General features: G+C 45.8%; 1 protein-coding gene across 5 annotated transcripts in view; it reads right to left on the reverse strand.

The window, feature by feature from the left end:
* Nucleotides 1–19,644, reverse strand: part of RGS9 (regulator of G protein signaling 9) — a 100,215-nt gene that overhangs the window by 13,341 nt on the left and 67,230 nt on the right. For all 5 annotated transcript variants that reach the window (XM_033183933.1, XM_033183934.1, XM_033183932.1 and 2 more), the window contains 5 exons: nucleotides 17,227–17,342; nucleotides 12,404–12,491; nucleotides 10,122–10,260; nucleotides 6,064–6,149; nucleotides 3,483–3,600 (listed from right to left, as the gene is read on the reverse strand). In XM_033183933.1, the coding sequence (XP_033039824.1) occupies nucleotides 3,483–3,600; nucleotides 6,064–6,149; nucleotides 10,122–10,260; nucleotides 12,404–12,491; nucleotides 17,227–17,342 (547 nt within the window). The remainder of the gene's footprint in view (nucleotides 1–3,482; nucleotides 3,601–6,063; nucleotides 6,150–10,121; nucleotides 10,261–12,403; nucleotides 12,492–17,226; nucleotides 17,343–19,644) is intronic.

The raw sequence follows: 19,644 nt of genomic DNA on the forward strand, positions 1-19,644 counted from the left end.
TGAGCCCAGGAAATCAAGACCAGCCCGGTCAACATGGCAAAACCCCATCTGTGCAAAAAATTAGCCAAGTCTAGTGGCGCACACCTGTAGTCCCAGCTACCTGGGAAGCTGAGATGGGAGAATTGCTAGAGCCTGGGAGGTCAAGGCTGCAGTGAGCCGTGATTGCACCACTGCACTCCAGGCTGGGCAACAGAGCAAGACCCTGTCTCAAACAAACAAAAAAATAAATAAATAGAATACATCTATGAAGCATAAATGCTGCCATTTAGCCATGAAGCCATTCATATTCCTTCCTCTAGACAGACAGTGTTGAGACGCTCATGCCCTCATTCATTTAATAAAGAATGCTCATCTGCTTTGTTTACATGCTGTGTCTCTCATTAGATTGTGAGATCCTGTGTGTCTCAACTACAGCAGGCTTCCATCAATACACAAGGAGTCCCCGTATGAGCCTGACACAGAGCACACAGTAGCCTGTGGGAGAATGAGAACTGGAGCACAAACCTGTGGTGAGTGAGACACGGGATACCTGAGTCAAAGACGAACAAGACACGGTCTGTGCCCTGTAGAAGCCACAATGCATGTGATGCCCTCACCACCACCCTCACTACCATGCTGCTGGGTATGTCATCTCAGCTCATATGGAGTGACCAAAAGAACCAGCAAATATTCTCTGGTTTCATGCTTCTCAAACATTCCCATAAAAGTAGGCCACACAGCAGGAGAGCCCGAAAACACATTCCCCCAGAAGTTGGAGGGCAGAGCCTGAGCCTGCCACAGCCAAGCACAAAATGCCTTTGATGTCTCAAATTGTATCTTTAAAAATTCATGTACATTTTGCATTCTACTTCATAATATATTCACGATTATTTTAATGTGAAACTTTTTGAAATTACCTAATTTTCCTCCCATTCCAAATCTTCAAGTAAACTGGATGCCCCAGCCCGGGTTCCCAGTCAGAATTCACAAAGTCTGTTTTGAGAAGTTTAGAGCTGGTCCCGATCCCTCATTTCACAAATAAGGACGTAGAGAGGTTAAGTGACTTGTCTAAGGCTATATGACTAGTGCTAGAGCCAGGAGCAGGAACCAGGAGGCTTTCTCCAAATCCAGAGCTCTTTTCATTCATTCATTTATTCATTCATTCATTCATCCACTCATGTCATTCATGTTGGTGCAGAACCCGCTGGGTGTCAGGAATCAGGCTCCAATTAATGAATGAGATAAATACAATCCCTCCGCTCGTGTCACCCAGTTTACAATGGTTTAGATTTCTACTTGGGGTACCTTCCGGAGTGGGAAGACTCCAAGATTCTCCAGAAGAGAGATGAGCAAAGCATATCCCTCTGTGTGCTTTCAGCATGGAAACTGGTCTGCAACCAGTGCAAATGGAAAGCATAAGCACCCCTCTTCTGGGCTAGAACCATTTTTCTAATGTGAAACCGGTGACCACAGACTCCTTAGAACAGCCTTGAAGGTCATCAACAATCTGGCCCCTGCGCACTCTGTAAACTCATCTTGCACCGTTTCCGCCTCACCCAGCAGGCTTCACTCACCTGGCCTTTCGGTTCACTCAGAGCCACTTCCCAGCTCTGAGCCTTTGCCCACACAGCCTCCTCTCCCCAGAACATTCTGCTTGCCTGGCCCACGTGCTCTTACAGCCAACTCTTTCTCATTTCCTGCTTCTCTGTCACCACCTGGCAGAGGCGCAGTCTACACATATCCCATCTTCCCTATCCCAGTACCACATTAATTTCCTTTATCATCCCTTGGGCAGGCATTTGTGCTGTTAATTACAACAATGGCCCTCATTCTTCACCTTTCCCTGTCTTTTGCGATGAGACTTTGAAATTTCATCCATCTTTCGCCATGAGACTTTGAAATTTTTCTCACTAAAGAGGTATAGTCTATTCCCTTGTCCCTTGAATCTAGGCTGGCTTTATGACTTGCTTTGGCCAATAAAATAAAGTAGAAGAGACTATGTGAAGACTTGTGTGTTTCTACTTGCTCCCTTGCAATTCAGTCCTCAGCATGGGATTCTGCCTACGCGAGACTGCTGGGAGATTAGAGGTACATGAAGCAGAGAAAACTAATCACACTCAGCTCAGCCTAGGCCACTGCGACACCCCCAGACAGATGAGTGAACCCAGCCAAGATCCACAGAGCCACACAGATGACCCCACATGTAGGAACAATAAACACTTGTTGTATGTTGCTCTATTTTTCTGGTTGATGGTCACACAGCAATAGCTACCGAATAGTTTGTTTAATTATTTTGTCTCAGTCCTAGACCAGAAGCTCCATGAGAGAGAACCATGTCTGTTTCATTCACCGATGTTTGCACATAGTAGGTGCTCAATAGATGTGCTGAATGAGTGAGTATTCCTGCTTGGTCAGGCTAGTCTGTTGCTCACCTCTGTGTTCTATGTCTGTTGCATTCTTGCACAAGTGTAAGGAGTGAGCTTAACTTCGAGAATGACCTTCTAAACCTCCCAAGGTCAATTAGAACTATCCTCTCCCCCAGTCCTGACTACAGGGCTGACCTCGTCTACACCTACAGAAGAGGGAAGCATCGACATCTAGAAAATGTCCTAGACAGTATCATCTTTGATCCTCACTCATCTTGATGTCTACCATCCTCTTCCCACGAATGAAGACATCAATGCCTTTGTTCCTTAGCCAAAAAGATGCTCCTCAGAGGGCCATTCGAGTCCTTCATTCCCGAAAGCCACTTGTTTCCCCAGCATGGACAAGCAGATGGGGAGATGGGAAGAAGAGAGCCAGTCAACCCTCCAGTAATTATGACTGAGAACAAACTCCACAGGAGAAATGTCTCAGCAGGGCCTTTCCAGGCAGGCAAAGCAGGGGAGTTCAGAGAAGTACTTCCCTGCAACTAGCCCCTTGGCGGGATCTCAGACTCATTTGGAAACAGTAAATTAGAGAGATAGGATGAAGAGCTTCATAAAGCTATTTTAAACAAATCTCCCTGAAAAACACTAGGCCTTGGGGGTGGGGAGAGGCCTTCTCTTTAATTTTCCAAAGCAAAGCTGTCACTGAGCAAGAGCTTTGTGTACCACGTTTCCCTGTGGCTCTCACTGAGAGAGCTTTTCCCCCCTGGCTCTCACTGTGAGAGTTCTCGGTTCCCCTAAGAACTCCCTAAGGTATACTAGGCAGCCACACAGCAATTGAGTCAGGTGGTCCCCTCTCCCACCCACTATCTTCGCCGACCCTGTCCCCTGATGAGTGGGCTTGGGAGAACAAGCTCTGGTGGCTGTGGTATTAGGAAGTCCCCCATGAAGAAAGTTAGAGGAGTATGGGATGAACCTGATGAGCTCCATAAATGGGGAATGGAACCTTCTAGACTCTGACCCTACCCTTCTTCATTTGCCTCTCCCACGTGCATGCCCCCGCCCCCAGGAATCACAGATTTATTTAGGAGGCAGCTCTTTTTGGAGTTGGCTCCTCCGGTCCAGCTTGCTCATGACCTGGGTGATGTCCACGGTGTTGGCTGCTTCTCGGGCCTTGGCTTCCTCTTCCAGCTGCCTCAGGATGACAGGGCTTGGGCTGGATCGCAGGTGACGCCGCATAAAAGGGAGGGTGGAGCTGGAAGGAAGGACAGATTGGTGGTTGGAAGAAAATGACACAGCTTGCCCAACACTGACACTCTCACACTCAGTGGGAGCTAGGGCTGGAAGGTCCAAAATCTAGATTTTGTTCTCTCCTTTTCCCAGTGAACCTCCAGTGGGGTCCAACCTTGCCTCCTTTCACCCCACTTGGAGGATAAGACCAGAGTGAGTACCAACTGCCATTAGATTTTAGGTCAGGCACAAGGAAGACCCTTTGGTTGGTGAAGTTGCATTGAACTTCTACAAGATTTAGAAACCAATTTGTTTTCTTAACTTCTTGTAACATCTTCATGAAAGAAGTAAGTAATGAAGGTCTGGGTACTGGAGATAGTTGGAGCATTTATTTGTTTTCTTTTCTTTTTTGGGGGGGGTAGGGGGGTGGGCACAGGGGACAGAGTCTCGCTCTATCACCCAGGCTGGAGTGCAGTGGCATGACTTCGGCTCACTGCAACCTCCATCTCCCAGGTTCAAGCCATTCTCATGCTTCAGACTCCCAAGTAGCTGGGACTACAGGCATGTGCCACCACATCAGACTAATTTTTGTATTTTTAGTAGAGGCAGGGTTTCACCACATTGGCCAGGCTGGTCGCAAACTCCTGACCTCAACTGATCCATCCGCCTCAGCTTCCCAAAGTGCTGGGATTACAAGCGTGAGTCACTGTGCCTGGCTGGAGCATTTGCTTTCAAAAGCTATGGTTCTGGGAAGGAAGGAAAGAGCTGGACTGTCTAAGATAGCTAGGCCCCAATGAACAGAGAAAGAGGGAAGAGGCCTAAAGAGGGCTGGTGGGCTGTTGGTACCCTGCTCAGATACAATATCTTGACATGTGCCAGAACCTTCTTCAAAGCCAAGCATGGATTCCTGGAACCAAACTCTCCCTGCCATGGCCTTAGGAGCCAGGACAAAGCTCTAGGTATCCAAGTGATATAACAGGCAGTGAGCAGCAGAGCCACCTGTCTTTGAGGGCCCACGCAAGCTTGGAGCCAAGCACTTCAGCAGCAATGATAGACAAAGACCTGCAACCTGCTCCAGATTTCTGGACTACATAAGCCCCTTGAACTCTTACATCTATCTTAGGGAGAAGAAGGGCTCCCCTACCAGAACATAAAGCCTGATATTGACATTGGATCTCTCACCAGGCCTGCCAAGGGGAAGGCTTGGAACTAGGTGCAACTTGTCATGGAAAAATTAAGTTTGAATACATTGTCTTATACCTGGGATCATGGAACAAAATTCACACCCACTGCAGTCCTGGCATGGACACAGACCAGGTTTCACACTTTACGAATGCATCCACATGTAATTCTCACTCACAATAGTGAGAATTCTCACATCTGCCCCAACTTCTAAAATATCTGGAGAGAGAGGTATGAGACTCCTCTTCTTTCCCCTCGTTACTTTCTGGCAGAACTTCTGGAGCTATTACGGGCCTTTCTTCTGGCTTAAAGTAGAAGCTTTTAAGTCCTCAGGGACACTGAACTCCCTTCCTTACTTGGTAAACCCAGAATAGCACCACAAAGACCTTCTTTCTCTCCTTTTCATAACAGGGCCATTATCCTCAAGAATGAAACCAAGTTGTTTTTGTTTGTTTGTTTTGTTTTTTTTTTTTCTCTCCTTTGATAAAGGCTGTGGTCCAGCCATCCCCCTTTGAATTGATGGAAGATGCTGGAAAGGAGCACAGTGAGGGTTGACCTGGCAAACAGGGGAACAGTCACTATGGGGGGCAGGGACAGGACACATGATTGCCAGGGGAAAAACCTCTTCCAAAGCCTTACAGTTTTGTTCAAGCTGCCATTCGATTACTATTTTGAATCTTCAATCCTTGCAGATTGAACTCCCCCCAAAAAGAGTTCAATCTGCCCCTCAGAACATTATTTCGTCCATTGTCCCAGTGGCTCTACCAGATGAGATGATCCACATCTCCAATAAGAAAAGTGAGAATGAACAAGTTAATGGACTTCCAAAACATGGTTCCGGAGGCAGCAAGAATACCTAGCCCATTACTGTCCGTTTCCCCTCCATTGAGCATTTTCTCTTGGGTTGTAGTCTGGTATTCTCTCTGAGGTCTTAGAACGATTTAAATACCAGGATGTAGCTTAATTAATTCCCATACATCAGTCTGAAGGTAACACGTAGCAGTTTAAAAACCAAGGAGATGCTTCCACTTGTGATAAGGGTAATTATTGGTCTGATCATCCAAACTCTTTCAAGCCAGCATTCAGGAAACAAAACTCACTGGTGGTAATTACTAAGGAAATCTTGCTAGAGTGATCTCAGGGCATTATGAAGCAAATGAGGCACTCATTCCCTGAGCAATACTTCCCAATCCCCAATATTTTCATCAAGCAAATATCTCCATAATAGCCATTTGGCTGAAAGAGACCCTCACTTCTCTGTAAACTAAACAGCAGTCAGCCAGCAATTACAGATAATTCCACTTGCCTTTTCTTGGTGGTTTCCTGAGGTTCAATAGCTTTGGCCAGCATTTCCTTATAGATTGGAGATTTTAAATAGCGAGCATAAGAATCCTAGTGGGAACAAGAAAACAACAGTAATTATGAGAGGAAAAAAGGGTCAAATCAAACCAATATCCTTGCCATTTTCAAGCCTCCCTTGGCAGTAGAACGGAGAAGTTACGAGAATTTGTCTCCTTGGGTGAAAGGTGTTTGGGGAGGTGTTGAGAGCAGTGGTTCTCAAGTGTGGTCCCCCCTAGAAGCAGCAGTTTCACCTGGGAACTTCTCAGGCCTGCCCCAGTCCTCCTGATGAGAAACTCTGGGAGAGTCACCCTGAGCCTGAGCAGTCTCAGGTTTTACTGAACAGTCTCAGGTTTTACAGCTCACAGCTTCAGATCCTATCAACATTGTCTGTGATTCAGCCAATGTTGTAAATGTAGCCAGTTGCATAAAAGCTCTACAGTTAAAAGTACACTAGACCCAGAACTGCTTAATTTGTTTCACTTATTCTCATATGCTGCATGCTACCTGCCAAACAGGTGAGACAGCTGGTCATGTACTGAGACATAGTCTGTCATCATTTGCTCACATGAGGATACCTAAACAATTAACAATTAACAACTACCTGAACAGTCTCCAGGTAATCCTGCTGCACCTTTAAGTTTGAGAACTACAGTCTGTAACCCTACCCATGAAGTTCCACCTCGGCGTGGTTCAGTGAAGCCAGCATGAGACAAGACGACACCCCACCTCTCCTCTCCAAGACTTTCTTTCAAGGAAGATGAGCAGCCAGGAGTACGGAGCCCACTTCTAAGCCACTGACAGCCCTGTCTGCCCTGTGTTTTGGCTGTAAAGGCGAGAGAATACCAAAGCAAAACCAAAAACAACCAACACTTAGAGTCCAATTATGGGGATGTTTACTGGGACCCTGGGCAATTTCAGAGAGGCTTCATGAATGCTTGTCACTTTAAGCCAGCAGAAAACTCTAGTCATACCCAATACGGGACAAAGCCCACTGCAACAAACCAGGGATTGAGATATTTTAAAAATTTATTGAAATGGCACTATTCTAAAGACTAAGTGGGAGCAGTAAAAGTTACGAGAACTAGAATAGAGTCTAGGAATAGGGGTCATGGAGCCACAGGGATACGTTGAGTGTATCGCCATAGGACATGGCTGTAATGGCATATAGAGAGTCCAGTGGGCATATGTGCCATTCTTTTCTGAAGTTACCTGACTGTTCCATTCTGGCTTGTAGCTGGCCTCCCTGCGCAGCCCCTAAAAGGCTATATGAAAACTACATTTTTTTTTTTTCTTTTTGAGACAGAGTTTCACTCTTTCACCCAGGCTGCAGTGCAGTGGCAAGATCTCAACTCACTGCAACCTCCACCTCCCAGGTTCAAGCGATTCTCCTGCCCCAGTCTCCTGAATAGCAGGATTATAGGCGCCCACCACCGTGCCCAGATAATTTTTGTATTTTTAGTAGAGACAGGGTTTCACCATGTTAGCCAGGCTGGTCTCGAACTCCTGACCTCGTGACCTGCCCACCTCAGCCTCCCAAAGTGCTGGGATTACAGGCGTGAGCCACCGCGCCCAGCCGAAAGCTACATTTTTAGGAACCAAAACGTTTTAAAATACATTAAAGAGGATTATTAATAAAGAAACCCTGCTGTGAATCTTCTAGTAAGAAAAACACAGAGACACCCCACTGATTCAAAAAACGATGAAAATGGCTAATCTGGCTTGGTGGCAATTCTAAATTATTACATGCTTTAAAAACAAAGTAAAAATATTTTAAAATGATACAATAAAAGACTAAGTAGAAGAAATGTAAATTAGAAGAAATATAAATCAGGAAAGCTAATCAGCATTTACCATTCACACAAACCAATGTATATAACCTATATCATATAACCTATATCACATAACCATATCATACACTTTATCTCATATAACCCATATCACATACTCTATCTCATATAATCTACATCACATACCTACATCATATAATCTATCTCATATAACCTATATCGAATAGCCTATATCACATAACCTACATCATATAAACCACATCACATAACTGATCTCATATAACCCACATCATGTAACCTACATCATATAATCTATATCACATAACCTATATCAGATAGCCTATATCACACAACCTATATTATATAACCTACATCACATAACTGATATCACATAATCTATATCACATAACCAATATCACATAACCTGTATCATATAATCTATCTCATATAACCTATATTACATAATCTATATCATATAACCTATATCACATAATCTATTTCATATAACATATCACATAACCTATATCATATAATGTATCTCACATAACCTATATCACATAACCTATATCAGATAGCCTATATCACATTATAACCTACATCATGTGACCTATATCATAAAATCTATCTCATATAACCTACATCACATAATCTATATCATATAACCTATATCATATAACTGATATCATATAATCTATCTCATATAACCTATATTACATAATCTATATCATAACCTATATCATATAATCTATCTTATATAATCTATATCACATAACCTATATCAGATAGCCTATATCACATTATAACCTACATCATGTGACCTATATCATAAAATCTATCTCATAAACCTACATCACATAATCTATATCATATAACCTATATCATATAACTGATATCATATAATCTATCTCATATAACCTATATTACATAATCTATATCATATACCTATATCATATAATCTATCTCATATAATCTATATCACATAACCTATATCAGATAGCCTATATCACATTATAATCTATAGCATATAACCCACATCATATAACCTATATCATATAATCTATCTCATATAACCTATATCAGATGGTCTATATCACATAGCCTGTATCATCTAACCTATATCACATAACCAATATCCATAACCTATATCACATAATCTATCTCATACAACCTATATCACATAACCTATATCAAATAGCCTATATCACATAACCTATATCTTATAAAGATACTTTGCCATTAAAGAAATCATTGCCATAATGAGAAGTTGAAGCACCCAAAGAAAGTCTTGTCAAGGATGGCACCAAAGAAGAATGAAACTAGTCAACTTCTCTAAGGCTAACTCTGAGCCTCTGATTCTAGTTTCTTAAGAAAATGATTGATTTTTCTCTCAGGTTCGCTTCATGTATTTTTTTTAAAATTCCCACCACATTCACACTTTGTTAATAATCCAGAGGGCTGTCTGGATTCTCACAGAGTCTTACTACAACCACACACACACAAATTTGTCTCTTCTAGACACTATGCCTCTATGTGTAATATTTGCTTAGGGCCAGGGTGGTGAGAATTGCCATCACTCTACAGCAGAAACTAAGAGCTCGGCCTTGAAACCCAGGCAGACCTGGGTTTGATGAATCCCAGCCCCATCTCTGGTGAGACCTTGACCAAGCCACTAGATTCTGGAGCAGCAAAGCCTAACTTGTGGGTTGTCTTTGAGCATAAAGTTCTGTGTTTTGCACAGTGACTGCACCTTGTAAGCTCTCAATAAATGAAGGCTGTTATCATAATGCTAGTATTACTAATGCCATCACTCCTACCTGCCTACCAGTGCAGAGTGGGGCCCATAAGGATGCACACAGCTTCTACAGGAGTCCCTCTAGGCCCGTGAGTGAGGGGCTCAAGGCAAGTCCACTCCAATAGACAGGGGGAAGAGATGGCTGACAATTCTGGGTTTTTTTTCTCTCTCTCTCTCTTTTTTTTTTTTTTAATATATACAGAGACAGGATCTCACTGTGTTGCCCAGGCTGGTCTCAAACTTCTGGGCTCAAGCAATCCTCCCACCTCAGCTTCCCACAGTGCTGGCATTACAGACATGAGCCCCCAAGCCTAGCTGCATCCCACAACCGGCAAAGCGCTGTCCACGTATCATCTCCCTTTTTCCTATACGTAAAGAATTTTCCAGGTACCTAGGGATGGAAGGCCTATCTGGACCCTGTATCCTCAGCACGGATCTACCTACCTTCTTCATGAGCATGTAAATGTGGGTCTGTGCAGCATCCAGCACGTTGCGGTGGGGGTGCTTCAGCCCCTTCACCGTGATGTCCATGGTCTTGCCATCTATGTTGATCCAGCGCCTCGCCCCTGGGGCCAGGAACAGCCTGAAGTGGGAGGGAGATGTTAGTAAAAGTAACTAAACCAAGTGGGTTCATGAAAAGCTCCCAGCTGCTTGGAAGGGAAGGACTGATGTGACTCAGGTTACCCAAAGTGAGGGTGGCAGTTTTTTTTAGGAGACACTAAAGAGCGTGAACTTTTGAAGAGGCTGTCAAGCAATTTTTCCTCGAAGCAAGAAACATCCAGTATTGGGAATGCGAATATTTAACTTTGATGTTTCCAGCCTCCAGGAGAGAGAGCAAGAAGGGGCTGGGGTAAGCCCGGGTCAGATTAGGCCCTGGCCATGAGGGTGAAAAACTCAGCCTCCAACTTCACACCTTCTACACCAGGATTCCAGGGCCGACCTGGGACCAGGCTAAGATACCTTCACACAGGTATTTTGGGGGTCTCTGCTCTCCCTCTCCCAATCCAGATGTGCTTTGCAATGAATCTCACATGCTGCGGTGAGAGGCAGCCCATGGTCCCAGAACCCAGGGGTCTGACCCCCTGGGCAGACAGGCCAAGGCTCCCAGTTAGACCAAACTTGGCCACACTTCCTGAGCCTGTGGCTCTACCTGGGATGTCGGGATGCAGAACTCTCTCAGTCTTTCCAATTCTGAGCTGTTGCTGGATTAGAAATACTCACATGAATATTTTCCCACCTTTCTAAGATGTACATTAAAATTTTGGAATTCAAACTGAGATTTACATAACTAGGGAGCCTGAGGAAGGAGAACCAAACTAATGGCAGAGGCAGCAGGCTTCCTGTAGCAGGTTTTCAGAATCAGGAGTTGTGTGTGTGTCACTGTGTGTAAGGCAGTCAGGCACCCGTTGTACTGCGAAGGATGTCATGGAACCTTCCTGGACCGTCAGCCCTCCCCACTGCACCACACCCGCACCCCCATTTCTCTCAATGCATGGATCCCCTCCCTGTGGGAGGAGCTGGGCAAATTTGCAAGAGAGTCCATGAACCCCTAAGTATAAGAAGAAGTGAGACCTCAAGCTTTTCTCTTCAGTGCTGCAGGTGCTTCTCTGGAAACCGGGGTGTTGCAACCTAAGTTCATTTGCAGGAAGGACATCCAGGGTCCAGAAGCTAAGTCCTCAGAGGAAGGGGCTGTTTGGCCTGCTATCCAAAGTTCAGCACCACAGTCTCGTGGCTGCAAAGGGCTGGTTCCAGCCCAGCGTGGTGCGTGGGCTTTGGGACACACGGCTAAGCATGTGAGTATGAACTAAAAATGCTGGGCCCTCGGTGTCCAGGACTCGTGTCCACTGCAGCCAGTGCAGATGAAAGAACCCACAGAGATGGGACCACAGCAGGACAGGAGCACCCACCAGGCCTGCAGGGGGAGTAGCGTCGGGGAAGGGGAGTGTGGCTTTCAGCAACCTTGGGGGCCTCATCACACCTTCACCCCTTCTCCACTTGGCCATTGAAAACAGGACGGACCCTTTTAACCTGGAACGCTTGGCTCTTGTATAATTTGGAGGAGAGACGGGCCTGGAGAGGGACAGACTTATTGCTGCTCAGAACAAGTCGGGGCTAGAGCCGTGATGTCAGGAGTGAGATGTGCCCGCCCATGTTTGTACCCCAAGCTGCGCTCACTGTCCCAGACACGTGGGAGGAGCTCCCTTCCCCTGTGATCCTCACATCTCTAAGGAATACGTTTTCCCATGTTGCTGCTTCTCTTTCTCTCTCTCTCTCTCTCTGTCTCCCTCTCTCTGCTCTCTCTCTCTCTCTCTCTCTGTCTCCCCTCTCTCTTGCTCTCTCTCTCTCTCTCTCTCTCACACACACACACACACACACACACACACACGCACACGCACAGCCCTCAGGACACCTAAGAAGGCTTTAGTCAAAGACAGAGCACTCTGCACTGTAATTCGGGACAGCTTGCTTTTTTAACCCCTAGACACATTCCCATAGGAACAGGAGACTCACACTGCATGTCTCACCAGGCTTTCTTCAGGGAACCCCCAAACCTCCCAAAGCAGCGGGGAAGTATTTCTAGCATGGCAAGTACAGCGAACCGATGCTGACCAGGGCCCAGCCAGCCACCAGGCTGTGGTCCTCTCGTCCAGTCTCCACCTCAAGCGCAATGGGGTGGTTCTCGGAGGCCCAGGGGAAGGCTTTCCAACGCCCTGGCTGATGCTCACTTGTAAATCTCCTCTGCTTTCTCCTTGACCTTGGACTGATCTCCGTACTTCAGATCCTCGCAGGCTTCCCAGAACCCCAGATTCTCTCCTGCGTGGTGAGAAGTCCACGTGGATGAGGGCCGGGCAGGAAATAAGTTGAGAGAAGAAAAGAGGAAATGAAAGAAATGAGTCAGCCAGGACGGATTCCATTTCCCAGCTCGGTGAACACCTTTCCTGCCACAGAACAAGCTGTTGTATATTGTGATGCTAGACAAAAATACTCCTTGAGGAAAGGAGCCACATCTTCACTTCTACAGCCTGGGAGAACATTGGGAACTTAGTAATTGCTCAATACGTGGTCTTTGAAATAAACTAGATGGGCACCTACCATGTTTGCAGCAATGCATTCACACTGTGGCGGCTTCCTTTCCTCCAACAATACACAGGCCAGTGTTCATATCACCCCCCAGAGGTTGTCATACTCTTTTTTATTCTAGAATTTGGCTGTAGCAAATATTGCTTGAATGAGTTCGCACATGAATAGGCTTATATACATGCGTTGCTACCCTACGGTTTTCTTTATAAAGACCTCCTTCCTTTGCTCCTGTTGAATGACTGTGCGTGAGTTCTTCCTCCTTTGTTTGGCTGTGCTTAGAGAACCCATCATTTCCAGTCCCTGAGCGGGCATATTCCAGGCCACGGTTCTTACAGAGAGGCTGCTCAAGCAGCAGTGCTGATGGACTGACCCTCAGGGAAGGTCTAGCCAGGAGCAGGACTGAACTGCGCATCACCTGAGCCAGAGGGAATTGGCCCAGAAGGAAAAGCCAGGTTCCCCCAAATCCTTCATCTCCCTCCAACTCAAAGTTCTCTAACCTGCAGCGCCCAGAGGCACCATGCATATGTTCACACGGTGGTCCCAGGTGGCAATTTTTGCCTGGGAAAATAAAGATGATCACGAGAGAGCAAGTGTGTGTGTGTGTGTGTGTGTGTGTGTAAATCGTGGAGTGTGTCACAGTGTGAAGAAATAAACAACAAAATCCTCTCCTCTCCTTTCTCAGTACAGTTGACCTTGAACAACTAAGTGGTTAGGATGCAGACCCCCATGCAGCGGAAAATCCAAAAACTTAACTACAAATAGCCTGCTGTTTACCAGAGGCCTTACTAATAACATAAACAGTCAATAGACACATACGTGGATATGTATCTACATATCTATTGTATGGATTCATGATACTTTTTCATAACTTTTTTCTATTTCTAGGCTGTGCAGTTCATCTGCAAGTTTTTTCAGATTGCTGTAAATCCCCCCAAGTTTTAAAATATATTTACTAAAAAAAAAATCCACCTCTAAGTGGTCTCATGCAGTTCAAACCAGTGTTGGTCAAGGGTCGACTGTATGGTTTTAAAGCTCCTGGGTGTTTCATATTAGAAAAAGCTGCACAATTCTAAACTAGTTGGCATTTGTCCCACAGCTCTGTAGAGGTCCTTCCTCTTCAGCATGAACTTTAGGGCGTTCTTTGGACTGAGATCACAGACCAGTGATGCTCTTCACTAAAATGTAATTGACCTGACAACAAGTGCCATGTAAACTATCTTGCCCACAGCAAAAGACAGTTGATTGCTTAGTAAAATTAAGCAAGCAATTATTCATGATAGCCAAAAAGTGGAAAGCACTCAAATGTCCATCAATAAAAGAATGGATGAACAAAATATGGTGCAGACTACAAGGGAATATCATTTGGCCTTAAAAAGGAAGGAGATTTCCGCCGAGTGTAGTGGCTCAGGCCTGTAATCCCAGTACTTTGGGAGGCCAAGGTGGGTGGATCACGAGGTCAGGAGTTCAAGACCAGCCTGACCAACATGGTGAAACCCTGTCTCTACTAAAAATATAAAAATTAGCTGGGCATGGTGGCACATGCCTGTAATCCCAGCTACTCAGGAGGCTGAAGCAGGAGAATCACTTGAACTCGGGAGGTGGAGGTTGCAGTGAGCCGAGATCACGCCACTGCACTCCAGCCTGGGTGTCACAGCAAGACTCCATCTCAAGAAAAAAAAAAAAAAAAAGGTTAAAATGGTAAAATTATGTTACATATATTTTCCCACCAAAAATATTAAATAAGCACACAAAATGTGTACACAAAAGTTCATAGCAGCATTATTCATAATGGCTAAAAAGTCAAAGCAACCCAAATGTCCACTGACTTATGAATGGATAAACAAAATGTGGTACATACAAACAAGGAAATAGTACAGGGTCATTAAAAAGGAAGGAAGGAAATATCATGCAGTCATTAAAAAGGAACCAAGCAGCCAGGCACAGTGGCTCACGCCTGTATTCCCAGCACTTTGGGAGGCCAAGGTGGGTGAATCACCTGAGGTCAGGAGTTTGAGACCAGCCTGACCAACATGGTGAAACCCCGTCTCTACCAAAAATATAAAAATTAGCCGGGCATGGTGGTGGGCGCCTGTAATCCTAGCTACTCGGGAGGCTGAGGTGTGAGAATTGCTTGAGCCCGGGAGGCACAGGTTGCACTGCACTGAGATGAGATCACGCCACTGCATTCCAGCCTGGGTGACAGAGTGAGACTTTGTCAAAAAAAAAAAAAAAAAAAAAAAGAACTGAAATACTGTTACATGCTGAAACACGGATAAGTCTTGAAAACATTATGCTAAGTGAAAGAAGATGAAAGGTCACATAGTGCATGATTTCGTTTATATGAAATGTCTTGAAGAGGTAAATCCATAGGGGTAGAAAGCAGATTTGTGGTTGGTTGCCTAGGGCTGGGGTGCAGGAGAGGAAGGAATAGAAGATGATTCTAACGGGTAAAGAGTTTCTTTTTAGTGTGGCAAAAATTTTCTGGAATTAGTGATGATGGTTGCACAATTTAGTGAATACACTAAAACCCCTGAATTGTACACTTTAAAAAAGTTAATTTCATGATATGCAAACATTTCAATTTAAAAATCTTTTTAAAAAGTAAATGAGCAAACTGATGATTTATCTGCCCTATTCATACCTAAAGCCTCAGGAATCTCATGAGGAGATTGCTAATAATACGGTTTAAATAACGCAGGGAAATCTTTTCGCTGGATTCTCATTAAGGAATGAGTGCGGGGGGCAGATAATAAACTTAGGGTGTATGTTGTCACTTTGCCACTAGATGGCACTATAACCACTTATTCACCAGTCCATCCATCTTTTCTGGGTTTTGTTCTAGAGTGGTAATTAGACTTGATTAGGGAGGCAGATTATCAACAATCCATATTATCATGTAATGTTCTGCATCCGGCAGTCAGCCAGGCTAAAGGCATGTCCAGTAGGATTCGTTACTGGAGCAGTGCCACAGACAAGTGGATCTTGGGTAGTAAGCCACCGAGTGCCAAGGCTCAAGCGTGATGCCCCCAGGGCTGGGGACTGAGCAAGGAAAAGAATCCCGTAAGGGTAAATATTTCAATGAAGGTGGTGAATGCACAGCCTGATTCTGATCTGGCCTCGTGGTTTTCGTGGATGCTTCTCCGGGAAGTGCAGTATATTTAAAAAGCCAAAGACCTGGTGCGGTGGCTCACGCCTGTAATCCCAACACTTTGGGAGGCCAAGGTAGATGGATCACGTGAGGTCAGGAGTTCGAGACCAGCCTGGCCAACATGGCGAAACCCTGTCTCTACTAAAAATACAAAAATTAGCCAGGTGTTGTGGCACGTGCCTGTAGTCCCAGCTACTTGGGAGGCTGAGGCAGAAGAATCACTTAAACCTCAGAGGCGTTGGTTGCAGTGAGCCGACATTGTGCCACTGCACTTCAGCCTGGGCAACAGAGCGAGACTCCATATCAAAAAAAAAAAAAGTCACAGTGCCCCTTATGAGGTGACATCCAGAGATGGGATATAAAATGTGGCCCTGCCCATTCCACTAAAATCCACACCCTCCTAAGGCCCTGAAGAAATCAGGCCAGGAGTTAAGGTGATGGCTGTCAATCACCACACATTGGAATCATCTGAGGAGTTTCCAAAATTTCAGGGATTCCAACCCCACCAATTTAAAAGCAACTTTAGGGATGAGATCCAGGAAAATATGTTTTAAAATATCCCCAGGCAGACTGAATGTGTAGAACCACTGAGCTAAAGAAAATCAGGAAGCCAGGCACAGTGGCTGATGCCTGTAATCCTAACACTTTGGGAGGTTGGGGAGGGCGGATCACCGGAGGTCAGGAGTTCGAGACTAGCCTGGCCAACATGGTGAAACCCCATCTCTACTAAAAATACAAAACAATAGCCAGGTGTGGTGGCAGGTGCCTGTAATCCCAGCTACTTGGGAGGCTGAGGCAGGAGAATCACTTGAACCTGGGAGGCACAGGTTGCCGTGAGCTGAGATCATCCCACCGCACTCCAGCCTGGGCGATACATCAAGACTCTGTCTCCAAAACAAAAGAAAAGAAAAAAGAAAATCAGGCTGGGGGACAAAAAGAGAAAGAAAGGGAAAGCCTGCCTGTCTCCCTTCCCTTCCTCCAGGTTCATTATACTTAGGCTGGAAGGAGCGGGGACTCCTCGGGTGACAGCCGGGGCATCCAGGATGGATGGAGCCCTCAGAAATGTGAGGGATCCAAATGTGGATTCTGTGAGCAGGTGCAATTTTCCCCCAGACAGTGGGGCCTCTTTGAGTCTATGGAAAGAACGAGTCTTGGGCTCACGTCCCATTCTTAAAGCTGTGAAAGGAAGCGACTGTTTGAGGGCATAAGCAAAGCTCAGAAAACATCTGCTGAGAAATTCCCCAAACCTTAGGCCAGACATTAAAGGACTCTTTCTAAAAGTAAATTATTTTAATTTTTTTTTTTTAAACAAAGACCCACCACTGAATTCTTTCTTGAGGAAGTACTGGAAGCTCTGTCGACCTTTGGGGTCTCGGATCAATTCGCTGAAGTTGAAGGCCCATCGTTCCACTCGCATCTTGGTTGGGATTTCCACCCTGCAAGGATGATTTGTAAATGCACCAGATAGGTAGGGGTTGTGCCAGGCGGTGGCCTGGGTTGGGGTAAGGGGCTTTAGTCGAATGGCCCAGGGCTCAATCCAATCCTCCTCCTCCTCCCAATCCCTGCATAACACACAAGCCAAGTAATTACTTGCTAGGAAGATGCGGCCACAGACAAGTCCCCTGGGGCTCACATCAAAGACATGACCATCCCAGCGGTGAGGAAGATGCCCACTGTTGGGATCCCGCACTCAGGTCCCGCTCGCTTAGCCTTAAAGACAAACGAATTCAAATGCCTCCTCTAAGGGCTGGTAACAGCCTAGAGCCTGGCCAGCAGAGGGTCAGCCTGCCACCTGGATCAGGAGAGAATTCTGGAGCAGCATTGGCAATGGGTGCTACAATCACTGCCACCTGCTGGGTGCCTATCACCCATGACAGCTGCCCCTCCACCATGGCATGCCCTGGCTTCTGGTGGAAGCTGGTGGCTCCTCCTGTACCTGCCTCAGGCCACGTGCCTCGGAGTAGACCCGTTTGCCGTCTCTGCACTCCCTGTCAGGGCTTCCTCTAAGATGCAAGTCCCACTGCGTTCCTTGTTTGGAAAGATTTCCCTGATCCCGGGTAGGACATTCAAGCCCAGCTAGCAGAGATCTAACAGTCCAGAGAATCAGAAAAAGACTCAGTTTTCTCCCCTATCCCTTACAGAATTCTCCTAAACCTAACACAGACCTTTGAAACTAAGGTTTCAAGTCCATCACACCATGTTTCCCACTGATGTAGCAGCTAGGACCAGAACCAGGCATAATTCATGTCTATGGGATCCAAGATAAAGCCTGCCAAGCAAGTTTTACACTTTTCTTAAGAAAAGTGTAGAAACAATAAGAAATCCGATAACACTAATAGCTGCCATTCACAGAGCATTGTCCTAAGTGAGGTACTGTGTGTTACATACCATTGAATCCTTAAAAAAACACTGAGTTGAGTATTACTATCTCATTTTATTGTCAAGAAAACTGAGGCTCAAAGAGATTAAATATTTGCCAAGTCTCACATAATTAGTAAGAAGCTGAGTTGTGATGACGACAGTGGTTTGCAAACTTCCACATGCATCAGGATCACCTGGAAGACGCATTGAAACAGATTGCTGGGTCCCAACCTCACAGTTTCTGATTCAGTAGGAGTGGGTGGGGCCCAAGAATATGCACGTCTGACAGGTCCCCTGGTGCTGCGGACGCCGCCGGTCCAGGGACCACACTGGGAATCAATGCTCTAAACCAGCCTCAGAATCCTGGCTGCTTGTGAAAATCAGCAGAGCTTTCAAAAAACACCGATAGGGGTGAGAGAGCAACCCGGGCCAATTAAATAAGAGGTTTGGGAGGATAAGGCCTGAACATTGATGTTTCTGTTAAGCTTCCCCAATAATCGTAATAATGTTCTAAAATCTAAATCATTAAGAACAAGACTTCCCACTTTCATGGGAGCTAAGCTATGAGGATGCAAAGGCGTAAGGAATTACACAATGGACTTCAGGGACTCAGGGGAAAAGGGTGAAAAGGGAGTGAGAGATAAAAGACTACAAATTGGGTTCACTGTATACTGCTCAGGTGACAGGTGCACCAAAAAAAAATATATATATATATGTGTGTGTGTGTGTGTGTGTGTGTGTGTGTATAAAATAGGTTCAACAAACATATAGGATCCACAATAAAGAACAGGGCTTCCCACCTTAACAGGGAGTTCCAGTTGTCACCCACCCAGTGCCCTCTGATCAACGGTTCTTACACAGAACACACCCTTTTCTTCTCTCCAGCAATCTCTACCTGTCTTCAATACCATGCTCCCCATTTTACTTAAAATTCAGCTGCCATCCATCTCTCCTCCCCAAGCCCTCCTAGGACAACCCCCTTCCTGGCCAGGTTCCCTGCCTTCTCCTCCATGGAGAGCCGGCGTCTGCACACGTTTGTCCACAGGCAGACACAGGTCGCCTCTCTCATTCAGTACCCTGGGAGGCAGACATGGGCTGCAGAGAAGCACCCCAATAACCAGAGGCCACAGAGGATAAGGGAAGCCACCCCAGAAGATAGCTCTAGAGTCTTTGGCTCTGCAGTTGACCTTAGTAGACAGGGGACCCCCAACTCCAGAGGAGTGGCCTCCTTAACCCGTTAGCTGCCCAGAGCGGGCCACGTGGAATAGGTACCAGTGTTGCTCGAGATGAGAAGTGGGACCCTCCCAGGCCAGGCCTGCTTACCCAGCTGGGTCAGTGTCACCTGTGTGTTCCTCATGGCCTCGGCAGTGTTGACCC

Source organism: Trachypithecus francoisi, unplaced genomic scaffold (genome assembly GCF_009764315.1).
Source record: "Trachypithecus francoisi isolate TF-2019V2 unplaced genomic scaffold, Tfra_2.0 Lachesis_group20, whole genome shotgun sequence".
NCBI lineage: Eukaryota > Metazoa > Chordata > Mammalia > Primates > Cercopithecidae > Trachypithecus > Trachypithecus francoisi.